Source organism: Pezoporus flaviventris, unplaced genomic scaffold, assembly GCF_033815535.1.
Source record: "Pezoporus flaviventris isolate CSIRO_AGI_PZ_B2104156 unplaced genomic scaffold, CSIRO_AGI_Pfla_v1 ptg000029l, whole genome shotgun sequence".
In the NCBI taxonomy this organism is placed as follows: domain Eukaryota; kingdom Metazoa; phylum Chordata; class Aves; order Psittaciformes; family Psittacidae; genus Pezoporus; species Pezoporus flaviventris.
Window position 1 is genome coordinate 17247212 of NW_026892577.1, and position 16526 is coordinate 17263737.

Sequence of the window (16526 nt, forward strand, 5' to 3'; positions counted from 1 at the left end):
TAAGATGTCACTGAGAAACTGCTGACTGTCCCAAACCAAAGACCACCTCCCATGGACTTCATAGGAAATCCCAAAAGTCAAAAAATAAGGAAGAATGGGAAGGTTTAGTCAGAGGCCTTTGTCCTGGAATGAGAGTGGCATGTTGCAAACAGGAGGTGGAGAAGAAGGAGCAGGTCACCATGATGAAGGAGGACCGGATGGAGCTAGGAACTGGTCCTGATTTCGCTTAAATTCCTGGGGGAGACTGAGGCAGAGATGATGCTCATGTATCTGTTTCCCAGCTATCTCCCTGAGGCTCACTGCATGGCCTCCAAGCAGCAGGCACAGGTAGCCCAAACCCAAGCCCACAACCCCAGAGCACCCAGCACACCCAGCGATGTCAAGAGGAGGCAAGGGCACGCTGAAAGCAGCCCTTCCAGTTGCCATTGCAGGGGATGGAGAGGCAGGGCAGTGTGGTGGAAATTGAATCCAGTGATTATTTAAGGGATTTGCTGTCTCTTTCGTTATCCCTCTCTCTCTCTTTTTCCCTTTCTTTCTTTATTTTTTTGTTTTCCCCTTTTCCCTCCCTCTTATCCCTTTCGTGGTGCATTTGTCTTCGAGGAACCTGGGGTGTTCTTTTCATCAGTTCAATCTCTCTCTGGCACTTGAGTCCTGATTGGCTGAAGGACTTAGGGAAAAAAAAAAATCTTTAATTAAGTAGATAATCTCTTCTTAGGAAGTTCTGCGGCTCCATTTCACCAACCCCCTTTAGCTCTTACTTTAGGATTGGTTACCCTTCGCAGAACTTGGGATTCAGGAGGCATACGCCTCTTCATCACACTAGGACAGCCGGGTGGAAAATAGCTCCATCCCTTCCCTAATTCTGTTGTGTTTCCTTTTTTTTTTATTTTCTTTTTCCTCTGGTGGCACCCAAGGTTTTTTAGGATCTTTCTCTCTTTTTATTTGGATTTTATATTTCACATGGACCCTTATCTGGGCATCTTCTTCCTCACTCCCTTCTTCCAATCCTGCTGTGCCTGGTGAGTATCGAGAGCACCTCAGTCTGTATCACAGGCAGGTGCTCTACCTGGACACCTAAGGAAATTCTTCTTCACCTTCCTAAATGTCCCCTTTCCCACTTACCTCCGTTCTAGTCTTTAATGGGACCAGATATTTAACTAAGTCCCAACACGCTCGTTGGCAGAGAGGTTAGATCTAGTTTTCCCCCACACCTCCCAGCAATAACTATATGGGCCAAATCCTGAGCCACAGTAGAACAGAGTAGGGGAGAGTGGAAGCAGAGGATCTGGTCCCTCACTTCCAACTGGGAAGATAACCAAATGGGAAAGCCAGGGATTTCTGTTTCTCCAAAGACTCACAGTCAGCTTGTCTCTGGTCTTAATCAAATCAAGTGGGGCTTCTCCCATGCTCCCCAAATAAGACAGTCCCTGATTAAGAGCTCAGAGCCAGCAGGGGTGAGTTAGATCTGCAGGAGCATCATTCCGGATGAGCAGCCCGAGACCCAGGCTCCTTGGCAGGCACAGGGTCAGGATTACACATGTCTGAAATGCACGTATTAGGATTTCCTGGGGAGAAGCTTTTGCTGTGGAGATTGCTAAAGCTTGGTTCCCATCTACCTGGGTCCTGTCAGACCAGCTCCCCTGTCTGCAAACCTGCAGTGATCTCCTGTGGGCATCCTGATCTGTCCTAAAGATGGTTTTAGATTTGTTTTATAAGGGCAAGCAGAAAGGCATTACAGCTGCATCAAATCTCCTGTCATTCCTTGCAGGGTGTATTTATACCATACCCAGATGGACTAAACTGATCTGCCTCTGTAGGTGTTTTTTCCTTTGTGGTTTTTACTGAGCAGTAGTAAATTTTACTGAATTTATTCTCCATTTCTGTGATGCCCTAGGGAATCTTGCTTTGCAGGTAACAAACTCATCGCTAACAGCAAGGAAAGTCTTCTCCCGTTCAATTACCAAAATCCCCTGCTTCCCTCATAGCAGATCTCCAGGGTTATTACCATGGATGGAGAAAACAAACTTACAGAGAGAGAAACTCAGGAGTAAATGGGAACTTGCTCCTGTTAGGCTGGGAGGGAAATTTATGTTCTTGCAGAGATTTTCTACTCCCTTCATTAAAAGAATGTGTGTCAATTTGTATATGTCCAAATATTATACAGCAGCAAACTCCAGATGAATCTCCCTTCTGGAAAAAAGAGGAATATGTACTTTATGCAGAGATAGGCGAGAACTCATTCTGATTATATCTTTATCTTTCTGCTGTCTGTGTCTTGCTTTCCTCAATATGAACAGGTTTAGAATACATAAAAATTTTTTTAAAATCAACCTTTTAAAGAAACAGTTCAAAGGGGAGAAATTTCAGAGCACAAAGTAGACTTAAATACAGAAATCCCAGGCATTTTCAATGGAAATTGGATGTCTGAATTCACTGTCTGCCTTTCAGAAGTTTTTATCTAAGAGGAAAGTTTATATCTATCAAGAAAGCCCTGTTTCTCTCTGCTTGGGGCTCATAGGTCATGATTTCCTAAGAGAAAGTAAAATTGCAAACTTTATTCAAAACTATCATATTAGAGATCCCGTCCCTTAGATCTTGAGGAGAAAAAAAAGCAAGGTTCATGGGAATCATACAATAATCTGCTTGCAATTTTTGCTGGTCTTCTTTATCTGATCCAGAAGTTTGAAACACAAGAAGATAGTTTCTTCCTATGATTTAATTGCGAGAATTGGGAGTGGGGGACAATATAGTTCAACAGTAATGGTTTATATGTATATATGTGGCCACTTCCCTTCTGTGAGCATGGATTAGACTCTACCGTGTTAGCTAGGTTGAATGGTCAATGTGTTCCTAGATGAGCAAAATGTCAGGGTTGCATTTAGGAACCTAAAAAGAAATAGAATAGGAGAAATGAAATAGAATAAAAAAGTAAGGCTCCAAATGCTACTGAGTTGCTGCCTGTTCTATCCCATGGGAATAATGTATCAATCTCTAACAGCAGCTCGTTTCTGAATGTTTTTTACATTTCATCTGTGCCATTGCCTTTAGTTTTCGGTGTCACTGGTTTTCTAGCAACTTAGCGGAGCAGTACTTGAGAATGAAACCCAGATCCAAAGCAAAATTGTATCCATTTTCTGTATTTACAGTAGTGTCATTAGTGTAAATACAGCTTTATAATTTTCTGAAGGGCTGAGCCAGCAGCACAGTAGCATGAGCAGCTGATAAGTTATCAAATACTTTAACAGGAGGTTTCGTAAGGCTCTTGGGGCATATTAAAGTGAGGAGGGAGGTGGTGTTATTGCTTAAAGTTGCAACTGAGCAGAAATTATCAGAGACTTATTAGCATCAGATATGTGTAAAATATAATGGGACAGCTGCTTGGCAGGGTTATTTGTTTTCGGGTTCAATAAAATTGCAATAGAGAACTCCTGTTATATATATTAATTAGCTTTGAGACAATTTCCTAATAGCAGATGCAGAGAAAATCACTTGCCCTAGATTTGTCTTTTACTTGGATGCATGGAGTTGCAGTGAGGGAAGGAGCGTGCCCTTCCCAGGGCTCTGCATGGGCTGGGAATAGGGCTGAAGAACTCGGTGGGACTCCTCTCTCTACCTTCTGATGGCTGTCTCTGCTCCACTTCAGTCCCGTAGCACTGTGCTGGAGTTTGAAGGTAGAGGGAAAGAGGTTCAGATATCTAAAACCCTGTGAGCTTTCTTAGATAAGGGAAATAATGTCAAATGGTTCCTTTGAAGTGTGTGATTTCAGAAAGTTTTAAATCAGTGTGGTGACACTGAAGTCATGGGGGCTGGTTTACACCTGCTGTGGATGCACCTAACTGGTTAGTTTTTAGCGTTACATTCCACTTTACAGTGGTATGGAAAATTAGTAGAAATAATAAAAATCACACTACAGAGACAAAAATGAAGAGATTAATTTTCATAGTGATTCCTATTTGTAGCACAGGGATGACTCTAGTAGCATTAGCAGTTTTGCACTACATCTGTGGCTTAATTACTCCCTGCCCTTGTTGGAGACTATATCCAAAAGAGATACGCATTTTGCTTAGCTAGATCATATGAGCAAAGACAAAGAGCACAGATTTTGTTTCTGTTATTATCTTTCCTTCCCTCTCAGTGTAAAAATGAAGAATTTCAGCTAGCCTCCAGCCATACAACAGTCCCGTCTCCCCTTCTCCCAAACCCACTTGCAGCTGCAGGAGTTAAATGTGGGGGGTCAGGTGTACCAGTCTAAATTAATCCTTTACTTGTCTAAGTCCTACAAACCTGCTCAGCAGCGTGCCTGCCCATTGATCAGAGAGCTCAGTGAAAATGCCTTCTGTCTCTCTGACTTAATAAAAAAGTTTAGAATATCCTGCTGGGAAATTGCTACTGTACCATTTTTTCAGCTGCAGGTGATGAACCAACATATCCTGAACTTGGCCTTTTTGTGAACCTTGAGGTTTATCCTGTGAGGAACAGATCCTCTGCTTCAATGCAGTTATGTCAATTGACACCTGCTAACAGCCTGGTTTGCTGTAAACCCTGAATTTGTGGATTACTGTCCTCCTCCTAAAGCTACCCTTCTAACTGCTCAGATGTTCCTAATCCAAGATAAGGCCAGCAACGGTTTGAAGCAAATCCTTCTTGCATGCTGTGAATTCAGCTTTTCCTACCCGGGTAGGAAGCAAAGCAGGTGGGATGTATCTCTTGTTTTGGCCACAACAGCAAGATAAGAAAGGACTTGCAGTTCTCTAGATCTTGCCTATACAGGAGCATTTTGCCAGGGCTTTCTCACAGCTGCTACCAGGGGCTCAGATTCACACTGACACCATTCTGAGTGTGGTCCCCATAGCAAAGCACTTAAGGTCAAGGCAAAAGACATGAGGGAAACCAGATGGAAAAATGACTTGTTCATGCTGCTACCCAGTTGCGTTAGGATGGGGACCCATGGAGCTTACACAGTCTGAATAGCCCCAGGTTCATGGCCCTGTGTGATTCAGGTCACCCGATGCTCTAATCACCCGGCTACAGATGCCGTCTCTCCAAGTCCCAGGAAATATTTAATTAGCTGTACAATGCAGAAGCAGCTCCCAAAGGAAAATTCCTCTGCAAAACAGCCATCGACTTCGTGCTAAAGTACCCACGGGGGCTGGAGCGCAGCTGGGTCTGAATCCCAGGCCTGGAACAAAGGGAAAGGATCTCCTGCTCTCACAGTGCTCTGGCACAGCCCTCTCCCTCCTGTTTTGGCCCAGGGGAATATTTCCCAATGCAAGCTCCATCAATACAGATGAATTTCCACCAAAAAAAAAAATAAAAAATTAGACTTGCCAGAGTAAAACTTTGCAAACTTTCTCTCAGTTCTGACTAAACTGTGAGCAACAGCAAAGGTTGGGTTTCTTGTGATTTCTACCAAGCTGAAATAATGAGATCACCTTTTTGTGGCGTACTTCGGAGAGGACATCTGAGGGCAGTTCTAGTGCAGGTGAACAGGCTCACCAACCACACGAGTGGTTTTCCACGGCAGGGAAATGCCCTCTCTAAGTCTCTCATGCGTCTGATGTCTGAGCACCAGTCCTGCCACCTTGTCTGCCCCCATGTGCATGGCATGGCTGCAGCATGGCTACATTTTGTCCCCCGGTCTGGGATGGCAGTGCCTGCTCCTGCCTGTACTCAGTGCCATGCTGGGATGCATCCACATTCTCCATGCTGGATTTGTAGCAGAACAGGACAGTGCCTTTCTCTCCTTTACCAGGGATACCTGTGGCTCCAGACAGCATCACTTGAAAACACACAGGGAGAAAAGCCTTACCCTAACCTACACCTTTCTCCTCTACATCCAGCCATGGTCACCCAGCTACTGTATTTTCAGGGAATGGAGAGGAGTTAGAAAAAGCAGCAAACAGGTAGCCCAAGGTAGCCCAGGTAGCCCAACTGCAGCTTTGAGCTTGCTTCTCCACTCAAGGGACAGATGTAGGTTAAGGCTCTATAAGGGCTAGCTGAAAAGGAAAGGCATCCTTCACTGGGAGACATCCAGCATTTGGAGCAGAACATAATCTCAAGGAGAAGCCCGGTTCCTCTCAGTGCCTGCTCTAGCATTTTTCCCACTCACTCCCTACATGGTGAGTGGTGGATTCCCAGTGGTGGTCACTGAACCCCATAGAGTCCTAATGCTGGACTGAAACAGGCTTTCTTGCTGGAGGAAGAGTCTTGGACAGGCCAGCATTGGGTCTGCTCTGTAGGCCTCTGAGTGATGAAGACCAGCCTTGCGGTCCTTGGAGATAATCCCTTCACACCTTCAGTGGGAACTCCAGGAAGTTGTTTTGGCTAGAACCTCACACCTTCCCCTTGAACCCTCACTGCCCCCCATGCAGTGCCCAGCAGGATGGGAAGGATAAGCGTGTTTGTGCTCAGCTACCACTCCAAGGGGAGAGTGCGGGCAGCCAGTGCTGGCACCACAAGAAAACAAAGGACCGTGAGCTGAAGAGATGCTGCCAGGACACACACTGTGAAGGAACAGCGGTGTGACCTCCTCCTTCCCTTGGCATAGTCCAGCTCCTGGCACTGGGGGCAACACTACCCTGAGTTAAGCCAAGAAGCAGCTTGGTAAGGTAAAAAGCAAGGCTGGTGGAAAAGGAAAACACTAGAAAAATGGAGGGATTGGCATGAAGGGTAGATGTGCAGAGAAAAGCAAAAGGAGGGAGCAGCGGGAGGGTTGCAGCCTGGTTGGAGAAGCAGGGTGTGGGGGAAGGAGAAAGCAGCATCCTGGCTCACAGGGAGCAGAAAGGGGGGAGACCAAAGGTGCCTGCAGCCAGGAGACAGGCAGGCTGTGGGGGTGAGAGGAGAGCCCTGGGATGCCAGGCATTCCCCAGGCCCCTCCACCATCACCCCCTCCCTCTGACACCGTCTCTGTCTTCCAGGTCAGTGAATAATTTCCTGATGACGGGCCCCAAGGTAAGAGAAAACCCTTTGATCTCTGTCGCTGGTTCCACTAAACCCAGGGAGGGAGGGGCTGCTCCTTCCCACTTCTCTCCATGCAGCCTTAGCCAGAGCTCCCCTCACCCCCATGTTGCCAGCAGCAGGACAGGAGCATCAGGAGTGACCTGCTACAAGCTGCAATTCCTTGGGCTCCCCAACCAAAGGTACTTTTAAGCTGGTTGGGGCCAGATTTTGGAGTTTGTCTGTTGGCACCAGCTGAGGGTGTCACTTGCCATCTATTGCCTCCTGATGATCAGGTTAGCATCAGAACCCACCTTCATTGAGCTGGAAAGGTACTTTCTATAGGCCTTGCAGAACACACCTCCCCAAGGAACACAGCTGGAATTGCCAGGACCTTGTTCAGTGTTTCTGACCCCATGCCTCCTTGTACCCCTCTTTCAGAGGCTTCTTTTCCTAGCCAGGACCCATTGTAAAATTCGCCCCATTTTTGTTCTGGCTGTTCTCCAGGAACACCTCCAAGCCCATCTGGTTCTTTCTACAGGTCTTAATGCTGCAGTGGAGTGACCTTGCCTCAGAGCACCCTCTGTTCCCCTGGGTCTCCCGTGACGGAGAGGGCAGGTTGCGGCAGTGGCTGGCCTGGGGCTCCGTGGTCTCTGAGGAGAAGGCTCTGCTTCCTCTCACACTGGGGAGATAAAAGGTTCCCCATGGCAGGGCTGTCTGGCACACCTCCTAACCTGGCTCAGCCTTCTCCTCAGGAGACTCAGGCTCTGACCCAGCACAGCACAAAATGCATTCGCTGCTGTTAGTGCTCTCCAGGGAGCCAAGCCTGGAGACCTCAGCTCTGTTCATCTTGTCTCTGCAAAATGGCATGCAAGTAATTTTCAATTGAAAGCCAGCCTCCTGGGGAGCCTGGGGCCATGTTCTGCCTCTTGTTTTGCACTGTGCTTCACCATCCATCTAGACCCCAAAGCAGCAGGACCCATAATATGCAGCACAAGGCAGGAAAGTTACGCCTGCATCAGCCCCACCGCTGGGGCTGGGGCTACACCAGCTTTGCACTGTGTGTGATGGAAACTAGAGCTGCTGAGTGACTGTCCTAAGAGTAGCCTGGGGACATTCCCATCCTGTCACCCACGGGGCTTATCTCTGCATGCTGGCCGATGCACCCAGACGATTTTGACACTCAAACACCTGAGGTTTTGCCCCATTGTTAGGGGAGCTGCGCAGGGCACACACCATTCCCCTCCTGACCCGCTGCTGTGCTCCTAGGCCTACCTCATCTACTCCAGCAGTGTGGCGGCCGGGGCACAGAGCGGCATCGAGGAGTGCAAGTTCCAGTTCGCCTGGGACCGCTGGAACTGCCCCGAGAGAGCACTGCAGCTCTCCAGCCACGGCGGGCTGCGCAGCGGTAAGGACAGCAGTGGATACCACTACCGGCACCCACCCCCCCCCTCCCGCTGCAGGTTAGGGCCGGGGGGACCCCTCTCAAGTGCCTCCTTTTCTTCCCCGTCCCCACCTGCGATATGCTTGTCCCGGGAATGCCCAGGGGTGCTGTACAAGAGACAGGCCTGGTGTGGAGGGACCGGCAGCAGACAAGGGACCAGGGCCCCAGGCAGAGGTGGAGAGGGGTTTTAGAGTGGGGTCTTGCGGAGGCAATTACAGCACAAGGTAATGCTCAGGGACTGGGATCAAAGTTATCTGCTCAGATGCAGGCCTTGCAGGTATTAAATGAGAGCCAAGGGCTCAGCGAAGTCAGGTGATTGCTACACTGATCCTGGTGGGTAGGTGTATGGTCACTGCTCTGAGCCCTGCACAGTGTCCAGCAGAAGGGAAGACTCAAGAGGGCTGTGGGGAAGGAGCTGTTTGATCCTTGGAGAAGGCCACTTTCCCTCTGGAGTGTGTTAGTGAGATATGGGGACATTTGGCTGGCTGTGCTGTATCGCTACCGCCGAGCTCCCACAGGGAGAGCCAAGTGCTAAATTTATCTGCACTCTTGGAAATGGCACGAGTCATTCTGGTTTGGATTTGGGAACTTCTGTCTTTGTGCAGTTCAAGCCAAAACAAAGCTGATCTGACACGTAGGGCTTCTTCTCCACTCCAGAAAGCCCTGCCCATTGCAGGTCTCTTCCTGCACTGTCTCCTGCATGGCAGGAGTCATTTCCAACACTGGTCTCATTGTGGAATCTGCTCCCCTTGTATTCCCATTTGGCAGCAAACCGGGAGACCGCTTTTGTCCATGCCATCAGCTCCGCAGGCGTCATGTACACGCTGACCCGGAACTGCAGCCTGGGGGACTTTGACAACTGTGGCTGTGACGACTCCCGCAATGGACAGCTGGGTAAGGAGAGGCCAGCGGCCATCCCTCTTCACATCCCTGGCAGCAGAGACAGCTCTTCTCTCCTCTACTGAGGCCTTCAGAAACAAACAACTCCTCTTCCTGGTCCCTGCACCCGGAAGTAGTACCCAGAGCAGAGCTTTGCCTGGCTCAAACCAAAGTAGCTCTGTGGAAGCTAATGGGGCCACCTCCAGTTTACACCAGCTGAGGCCAAGCCCTTGATGTTTTCCATTACTTTCTAAATGAGCATGAAAGCAGAATGGGGTGGCAGTTTTCCTGGTTCAAATTAAGAACAACTCTGTTTAAGCTGCTGGAGGGAATGACTGTACCATAAGGCAGAGGAGAGGATCTGATGTCGTGCATCTAAATGGCAGGTCTGGTTAGAGCAGTTCTGACCAGGTACCTCAGGACTCCCAGGGTCAGCAAGACCAGGGTGGCTCCAGAGCACACTTACCAGGAGGTAAAGCAGGGTGGCATTCATAAAGCCCTCCAATGTTTGCCAGCATGGCAGGCACACGAGAGCATAGCCAGGAGAACCGCTGTGGTAGCACACAGCCTTTAATCCTGTTCCCATCGCAGTGGTACCCAGGCCTGCAGCCACTAAGGAATCCTGTGTAGAGAACCCCCAGCTGCACTGTTCCAGCTCTTGGCTCAGCTTTCATGGAAAACATTGACATTTCAGTCTTTTGTTTTGAAATGAAAGATGTCTAATGTCAAATTACCAAATCCTTTAAAAGCTTTGCTTCACACAGCAGCACCAGAGTTAGTATGTGTCAGTTTATGACAAACTCCCCTGGAATACCCAGTATTTAACAAGTTGCTTTATTTGCTAATAGTTTTAAAACAGCCACTGGTGCTTAGGTGTCTGAGATGTGGCATAGCCCATCTCTAGCAGAGCAATGACACACCAAATTTTATCTCTTCTGGAAAACTGAGTTAGTCATGCTACACTTCCTTGCTCCGAAACAGCTGTTTTTATGAAAATTTTCCACTATAAACTGAAAACCTTGGGAAGTAAAGAAAACATTTGGGTTTGTCCGAAACAGTGTGATTCAATTCTAAATGCTGTTGCGCTGAATCCAAGTTGGTGAAGGGTTTGCATTCTTCCTTTGGTCCCAAGCACTTGATTTGGACTTCATTATCCACTGTAATTACCTGCCTCCCATGAGAGAGGGGACCTCCATGCTCTGGTGAAGCCCGGGCAAGGGCCAGGCCTTTCAAGAGAGACTCAAGGCCATTAAACCACAACTCCAAGGCGTGTTACAGTCAGAATGCTCCAGATCTCAAATCTTCACAAAGGATGTGGCATTCTTCTCTAGGAGGAAAAGAAGCAAATTGCATGACATGTTCCCAGTCAGCTGAGCTGTTACCAAGCTCCCACACAGTTAGGAGAAGTACCCTCCGCATCTTGCTATGCAGTTTCCCAGTTGTGTGCTGATTCCTTTGCTTCTTTATGATAATTGGAAAATCAGACCCTTCTGAGGCCTGATCATCAGGATTCTGGGTGTACCAAAAAGAGGGCCTCCTCGATATGTGTGTGCCAGGCAGGGGTTTGCTAGCAGAGGGGAATCTGTTCTTTCTGACCAGGATGACTCCATCAGTTTGCTAATCCATGTTAGCAAGACGGTGTCCCTGCAAGTCAAACTGAACCAGCTCAAGTCAGGGTTTGAGGGAAGTTGATGAAGACCCAAAGCTTTATCAATATAGCTGCTAACGCATGATAATGAACAGCTTCTGAATCCTGCTCCATAGAAAGCCTGGAAATTCCTGAGTTTGTCACACAGGACATTGCCTCATGCAGGCAATGTCCTATCCTACTATCCAGGCTTCAACAGAAATGCATGAGCTGAAGGGGAGGGAGTTGGGGAGTATCAAGAGGCAAAAGGCTGGATTTGCCCCACAGCCTCCATTCCCTCCCATCACTTCTGAGACCCTTTCTCATCCTCAGAGCCACAAGCCAGGTAGGCGAGGGGCTGGCTCCCTAACGTCACTCATCTCATCTTTCCTAGGGGGCCAAGGCTGGCTGTGGGGAGGCTGCAGCGATAACGTGGGCTTTGGGGAAGCCATTTCCAAGCAGTTTGTGGATGCCCTGGAGACTGGACAAGATGCCAGAGCTGCTATGAACCTGCATAACAATGAGGCGGGTAGAAAGGTGAGCCCCTCTCTCCCCCCAGACCTGAGAGTGCACACCAGATTGACTCTGGCCATTCACTGTGCACAGTCACAACTTGCTGCGGCTGAAAGCACATGTCCAGAAGAAACAACCACCCTGTCAAGGAGAAGGAGATGGCAGCAGTGCTGACGTGATGGGTAGTGCTTGTTGTAAGATAGCAAACCTTCCGTGATTACACTGTTAATGGCTTCCTGCTGCCCTCTTTCTCCCTGTTCAAGTAGAGGAGTACCATGGAGAAGCAAATCTGTGAGCTTTAAGCCAACAACCCCTGGGCAGGACCACTGTGCAGGGAGAGTCAATGGCAAACCAGTCCTGAAGGGCCTGGAACCATGTTTCTCCATGTACTGCTGTATGAAATGACCCCTGTGGGCTTTTTCCTGAATCCCCTCTCTCTCCCTCACCCCGTAGGCTGTGAAAGGGACCATGAAGCGGACTTGCAAGTGCCATGGTGTGTCAGGGAGCTGCACCACCCAGACCTGCTGGCTGCAGCTGCCTGAGTTTCGGGAGGTGGGCACTTACCTCAAGGAGAGGTACCACAAAGCCCTAAAGGTGGACTTGCTGCAAGGTGCAGGAAACAGTGCTGCCAGCCGGGGTGCCATCGCCGAGACCTTCAGCTCCATCTCCAAGAAGGAACTGGTCCATTTGGAAGACTCTCCTGACTACTGCCTGGAGAACAAGACGCTGGGGCTGCTGGGCACGGAGGGCAGGGAGTGCCTGAAGCGGGGCAAGGCGCTCAGCAAGTGGGAGAAGCGGAGCTGCCGGCGGCTGTGTGGGGACTGCGGGCTGGCGGTGGAGGAGAGGCGAGCTGAGATGGTGTCGAGCTGCAACTGCAAGTTCCACTGGTGCTGCGCTGTGCGGTGCGAGCAGTGCCGCAAGCGCGTCACCAAATACTTCTGTGTCCGCAAGGAGAAGCGGGAGCGCAGCGGCGGTGGTGGGGCCGGGCGCAAGCTCAAGAGAAAGCTCTAACTTGTTTCTGCTCCTCCGTGGTCCCGTCTGCCCCTCTTCTCTCCTTCCCTCCCCATCAGCCCCCAGCACCGTTTCCTTTGGCTTAGTTCTGTCTCATCCCCAGTGCTGCCACACAAGGGGCTGGGTAAAGAGCTTATATGAGACCCCAGGCCTTAGCCATACACGGCGTTTCCCATTAGTGTAGTGGGTGGATGACTTCTGGTAAGACCCTTAAGCGTTGGCAAAGCAAGGTGAGATTTGGTTCGTTCAACTCAGAGTCACTCTATCCAGTGACTATGGTTTTCTTGTTGGATACACAGGCAGTCTCAATGGCTCCTGCTTTTTTGAGCTTGTCTGTTATCCAGCAACCAACTACTCTGAGCTTTTAAGTGAGATCAACACTTAGGAAAGCACAAGGAAGCGAGATGGCACCACCAGAGTTGGGAAACCCAGAGTGGTAATCTCTACACCAGAAGATATTTCTAGTACCCTAAAAAAATAGAGGAATTAAAAAAGTTGTTACTACCTTTTATTACATACTACATTATGAGGGAATAGAAAAGGTGTGCAATTCCTTCCTGCAGTAAGCTAGCCTCCACAAGTCCCATAGCATCACTTCCCATCCTTTGACAGCTTTGCTAAGCTCTCCAGTGCTTTACTTTGAATTTGAGATGGCAGAAGTGAGATTGAAGCTTCTGTTTGATCTGCCTATTAAACAGCCGTCCTAAAGAGGAGTCCCACCATGGGCTTTTAAAATGTTTTCTCTATATCTTCTGAGCATTTGGGTATGGTCTCCCTTTTCACATCAGCATCCCTGCTAAAGCCCTTAACTGATGCCATAAACATGCCCTCACAGTTCTCCAGTCCCTCTTTCCTCCCATATCTCTCCCAGAGAAGAGCTGCCAGCTGAACCTATTCCCCACCTCCTGGTGTACTTGCCAAGCACTCTTACCCTGTCAGCTAACTAACTAAATACTTCCTCCTAGTCTGAGAAAATAATGTCAGTTACTATTTAATGGTGGTGTAAATAGGAAAGTGAAGCACTTTGAAGTTTAATTTATTGCACAGTTACTGTGATGTATACATAACAGTTTCCCCTCTACCACTTATTGTATATATTCTATAGGCTAAGCAAGAAGCAGGAAGATTTGGTTGAAGCATCTTTGTTCCCTTGCCTTGGTTGGGGTAGGGAGGGAAGAAGCTGTCAGCTGCAGGACCTGGGGAGGCTCATTGCACCATCAGAGCGATCTCCCCTGGCCTGTGAGGTTATCATCTGCTTTGCTGCTTGAAGTGTCCTTTAGCCAGATGAGAAGCCAGCAGAGCTGTTACTCACCATTAGACCTGTCTTGTAGCCAATACTTGTAAACCAATAGCCAATGCAATAAATCAGTAGCCAAGTGCTTGCAAAACATTGTTGTGTCTAAGTAGTTGGGTGTCTTTTTTCATCTAATTGTGTGGATGTACATAGTTGTAGTGCTGGAGAGTAAAACCCAGCTGCTTACTCATCTGTTGAGCATCAGAAGAGCTGACCAGTTCTCTCCACACAGCACAACCTCAGCCCCCACCAGGAGGAGAATGGACCTGCTCTCTCCTTGAACTTGCTTGAGGTTACATCCAACTGCAATGCAGTTGCCAGGACCAAAGAGGGTGGGTAGGGTGCCAGAGAGCGGCCCAGTTGCCCACTTCATAGATGCTACATTGAAGACACTTAGCAGCCTGTATGTCTCTTTTATTTATCAAGTACTCCCTTGATCCTAGGACTACTTCATTGGGAGTGGCAGTCTGCACCTACGGCAAACTGGGGTCTCTCCAGAGCAAGAGCATTCATGTCAATCTGGCGCAAAAACTGCAGGAAACAATCTTGGCCCATTCTCAGGGAAACCTGAAACTTTCCCTTCACACACAAATCGTCAGCTGTTTATTCACAGGTTCTTATTAACACAGTGGCCTAGCCCGCGGTCTCTTTTGCATTTCTGTCAGCAGTTCCTCCATCCATTGACATGGTTTAGTGGTGGTCTTGGCAGTCCTAGGGCAACAGTTGGACTTTATGGTCTTAAAGGTCTTTTACGACCTATCTGATTCTGTGATTCTGTGTCCCTGTGGTGGGAATGCATCCTTGGACAGGAAAGCAAAGATGTGGCGAGAGCCTGTCACTTAGCAGGGAAAGCTCCAGCACGGGCTGGCTTGAGGACCACTGCAAGGCAGAGGACAGCTTATACCCCCATACCCCTCTGTGCCCACCATTCCATGGCCAGCTGGAAAGGTAAGAAAAGGAGAAGATGTGGAAGCCGTTTCCCATTTCCTTCTCACTCAGCACATCATAGGGACAGTACCAGCCCATCCCTCCCCTGCCGACAGTACTGCCCCACGCGTTTGCCTGTGAAGGCCATGGCAGAGCCCAGGACGTGCCCACTGGGCGCAGTGCCTCCTGTCGGCCCAGGGGCCGCGCGGGGAGCGTTACAAACACAAGCCCCACCGCCGCACGCTCCCTTCTCTGGGCGAACACAGCGACACCGCAGCTGCAAAATGTGCTGACCTCAGCAGCAGGTCGGGGCCGCAGGGTCCCTCCTCCCCGGCGCAAGGAGCCCCGAGCGGTAAAAGCCCTGCTGCCATTGTGCGGCAGGATTGGATGCTTCCATGTATTCATTTCGGTTTAATGAAGGCGCATTCCTCAGAGGAGAAATATTTACATTCAGCTTCCCAGGTGGTCACCTTCGCCCAGATGACACACAAACAGGCAGCCCCCCGCTCCCTTTTCCAATCCAAACCTCTTTAGAGGGCTCGGGGAGGAGGGGAGCAAGGGGAGGGGGGCTGCTGGGTGGAAGCAGAATAGAGAAGGGAACAAAATGCTAATAAATCAGCCAGCCAGCCCTTTTCCCCTCCCCTCTGTGGAGTCAATGGAAAGTGTCATTTCACATGCTAATCCCCCTCCGCTCTCTTCACAACACCTTTTCCGAAAAGTGTTTGGGAAAAGTCCTTGTGGCCCGTTTACAGCTCCCTGCCGCTTCGGATTCCTTCTTGTCTAAGGCCGTGGCCCCCGTGTGGGTCTCTCCCTCCAGCAGGGCTCCTTACAAAAAACATCTCAACAAAGACTTTGGAGTTCATCAGCCTCCCACTGAAATTCACAGCTGCTGAACAAACTAATCCCCTCTCTTGGCCTTTCTTCTTTTCAATGGGTTCTTGGCTTCAAAGACACTTTGGGAAAGGACTTTGTGGGGACTCACACTGCTCCCTCAATAGAAGTTAGTGCAAGCATTATCTTCAGAGCAAGTGGCTTTACAAACAAATACTGCCTAACAATCTCTGCCCCTCCAACTCCCCCAAACACACACAAGCCTAGCCTGCAGACATGATGTTATCAGCAACAGGATTAGAGCTCTGTTCTCTGTGCCCAGGGATCTTTCCTACTGCCCCCCCCTCCCAGTTCTTTGTCAACCCAAAGGCCTTCTCTCCCAACAGAAATGGTTTCTCTGTCGAGCTGCAAGGGGATGCTGTGGTAGCATATGCCCACATGGGAGGAGGCAATGCTGATGAGCTGCTGTCCATAGACCAGACGCTGTTACCAGCCAGCTGAGATAGTGCTATAAACAGAGGAGAATTTTCCAGCGGGGTTTGCAAGGACATACACTGCACCATGGCCACCAAGCTTCCACCACAAGCCTCTCAAAGACCCTCGAATGGGTCACCTTGCTTCCCCCTTCCTGGTTTCCCTGCTAAGAGTTTTAGGGACAGTGCTCTCTGGGGTAAACCTGAAGCAGAACTGAGCAACAGGAGGACAAAGGGGCAAGCGGGAAGGACTCACAGCAAAGGCAGGATAAATAGCCAGTCTCTGCACGAGTCCATGGGTAGCAGGAGCTGTGTGTGCTGGAGGGAACTAGAGTCAAATGCATCTGAGAAATACATGGAAAACACATGCTTATTTCTCAGCAGTACAAGTGGCCTGAGTTAAAGGGGGGGGGCTGGAATGCACAGGGTTCTATAACTGGATCCAGAAAGGCACAATCTAAGAAATACCAGGCTTGTTAAATGATCTCAGAAAGCTAGGACTTCCCTTATATACTTGTTAAGCAAATGCTACCTCCAGGGCTACCAGCTCACCTGTGTTATGACCCCTTCTGATGCTGTACAAGTGCTGCC

At 49.2% G+C, this 16526-nt stretch overlaps 1 protein-coding gene across 1 annotated transcript; it reads left to right on the top strand.

The window, feature by feature from the left end:
* Nucleotides 1–960: 960 nt before the first annotated feature.
* Nucleotides 961–12572, top strand: WNT8B (Wnt family member 8B). The gene is made up of 6 exons (XM_061459325.1): nt 961–1019; nt 6918–6951; nt 8206–8344; nt 9149–9274; nt 11281–11423; nt 11853–12572. The coding sequence occupies exons 1-6, from the start codon at nt 961–963 to the stop codon at nt 12408–12410; spliced, it is 1059 nt and encodes a 352-aa protein (XP_061315309.1). The 3' UTR covers nt 12411–12572.
* Nucleotides 12573–16526: the final 3954 nt, after the last annotated feature.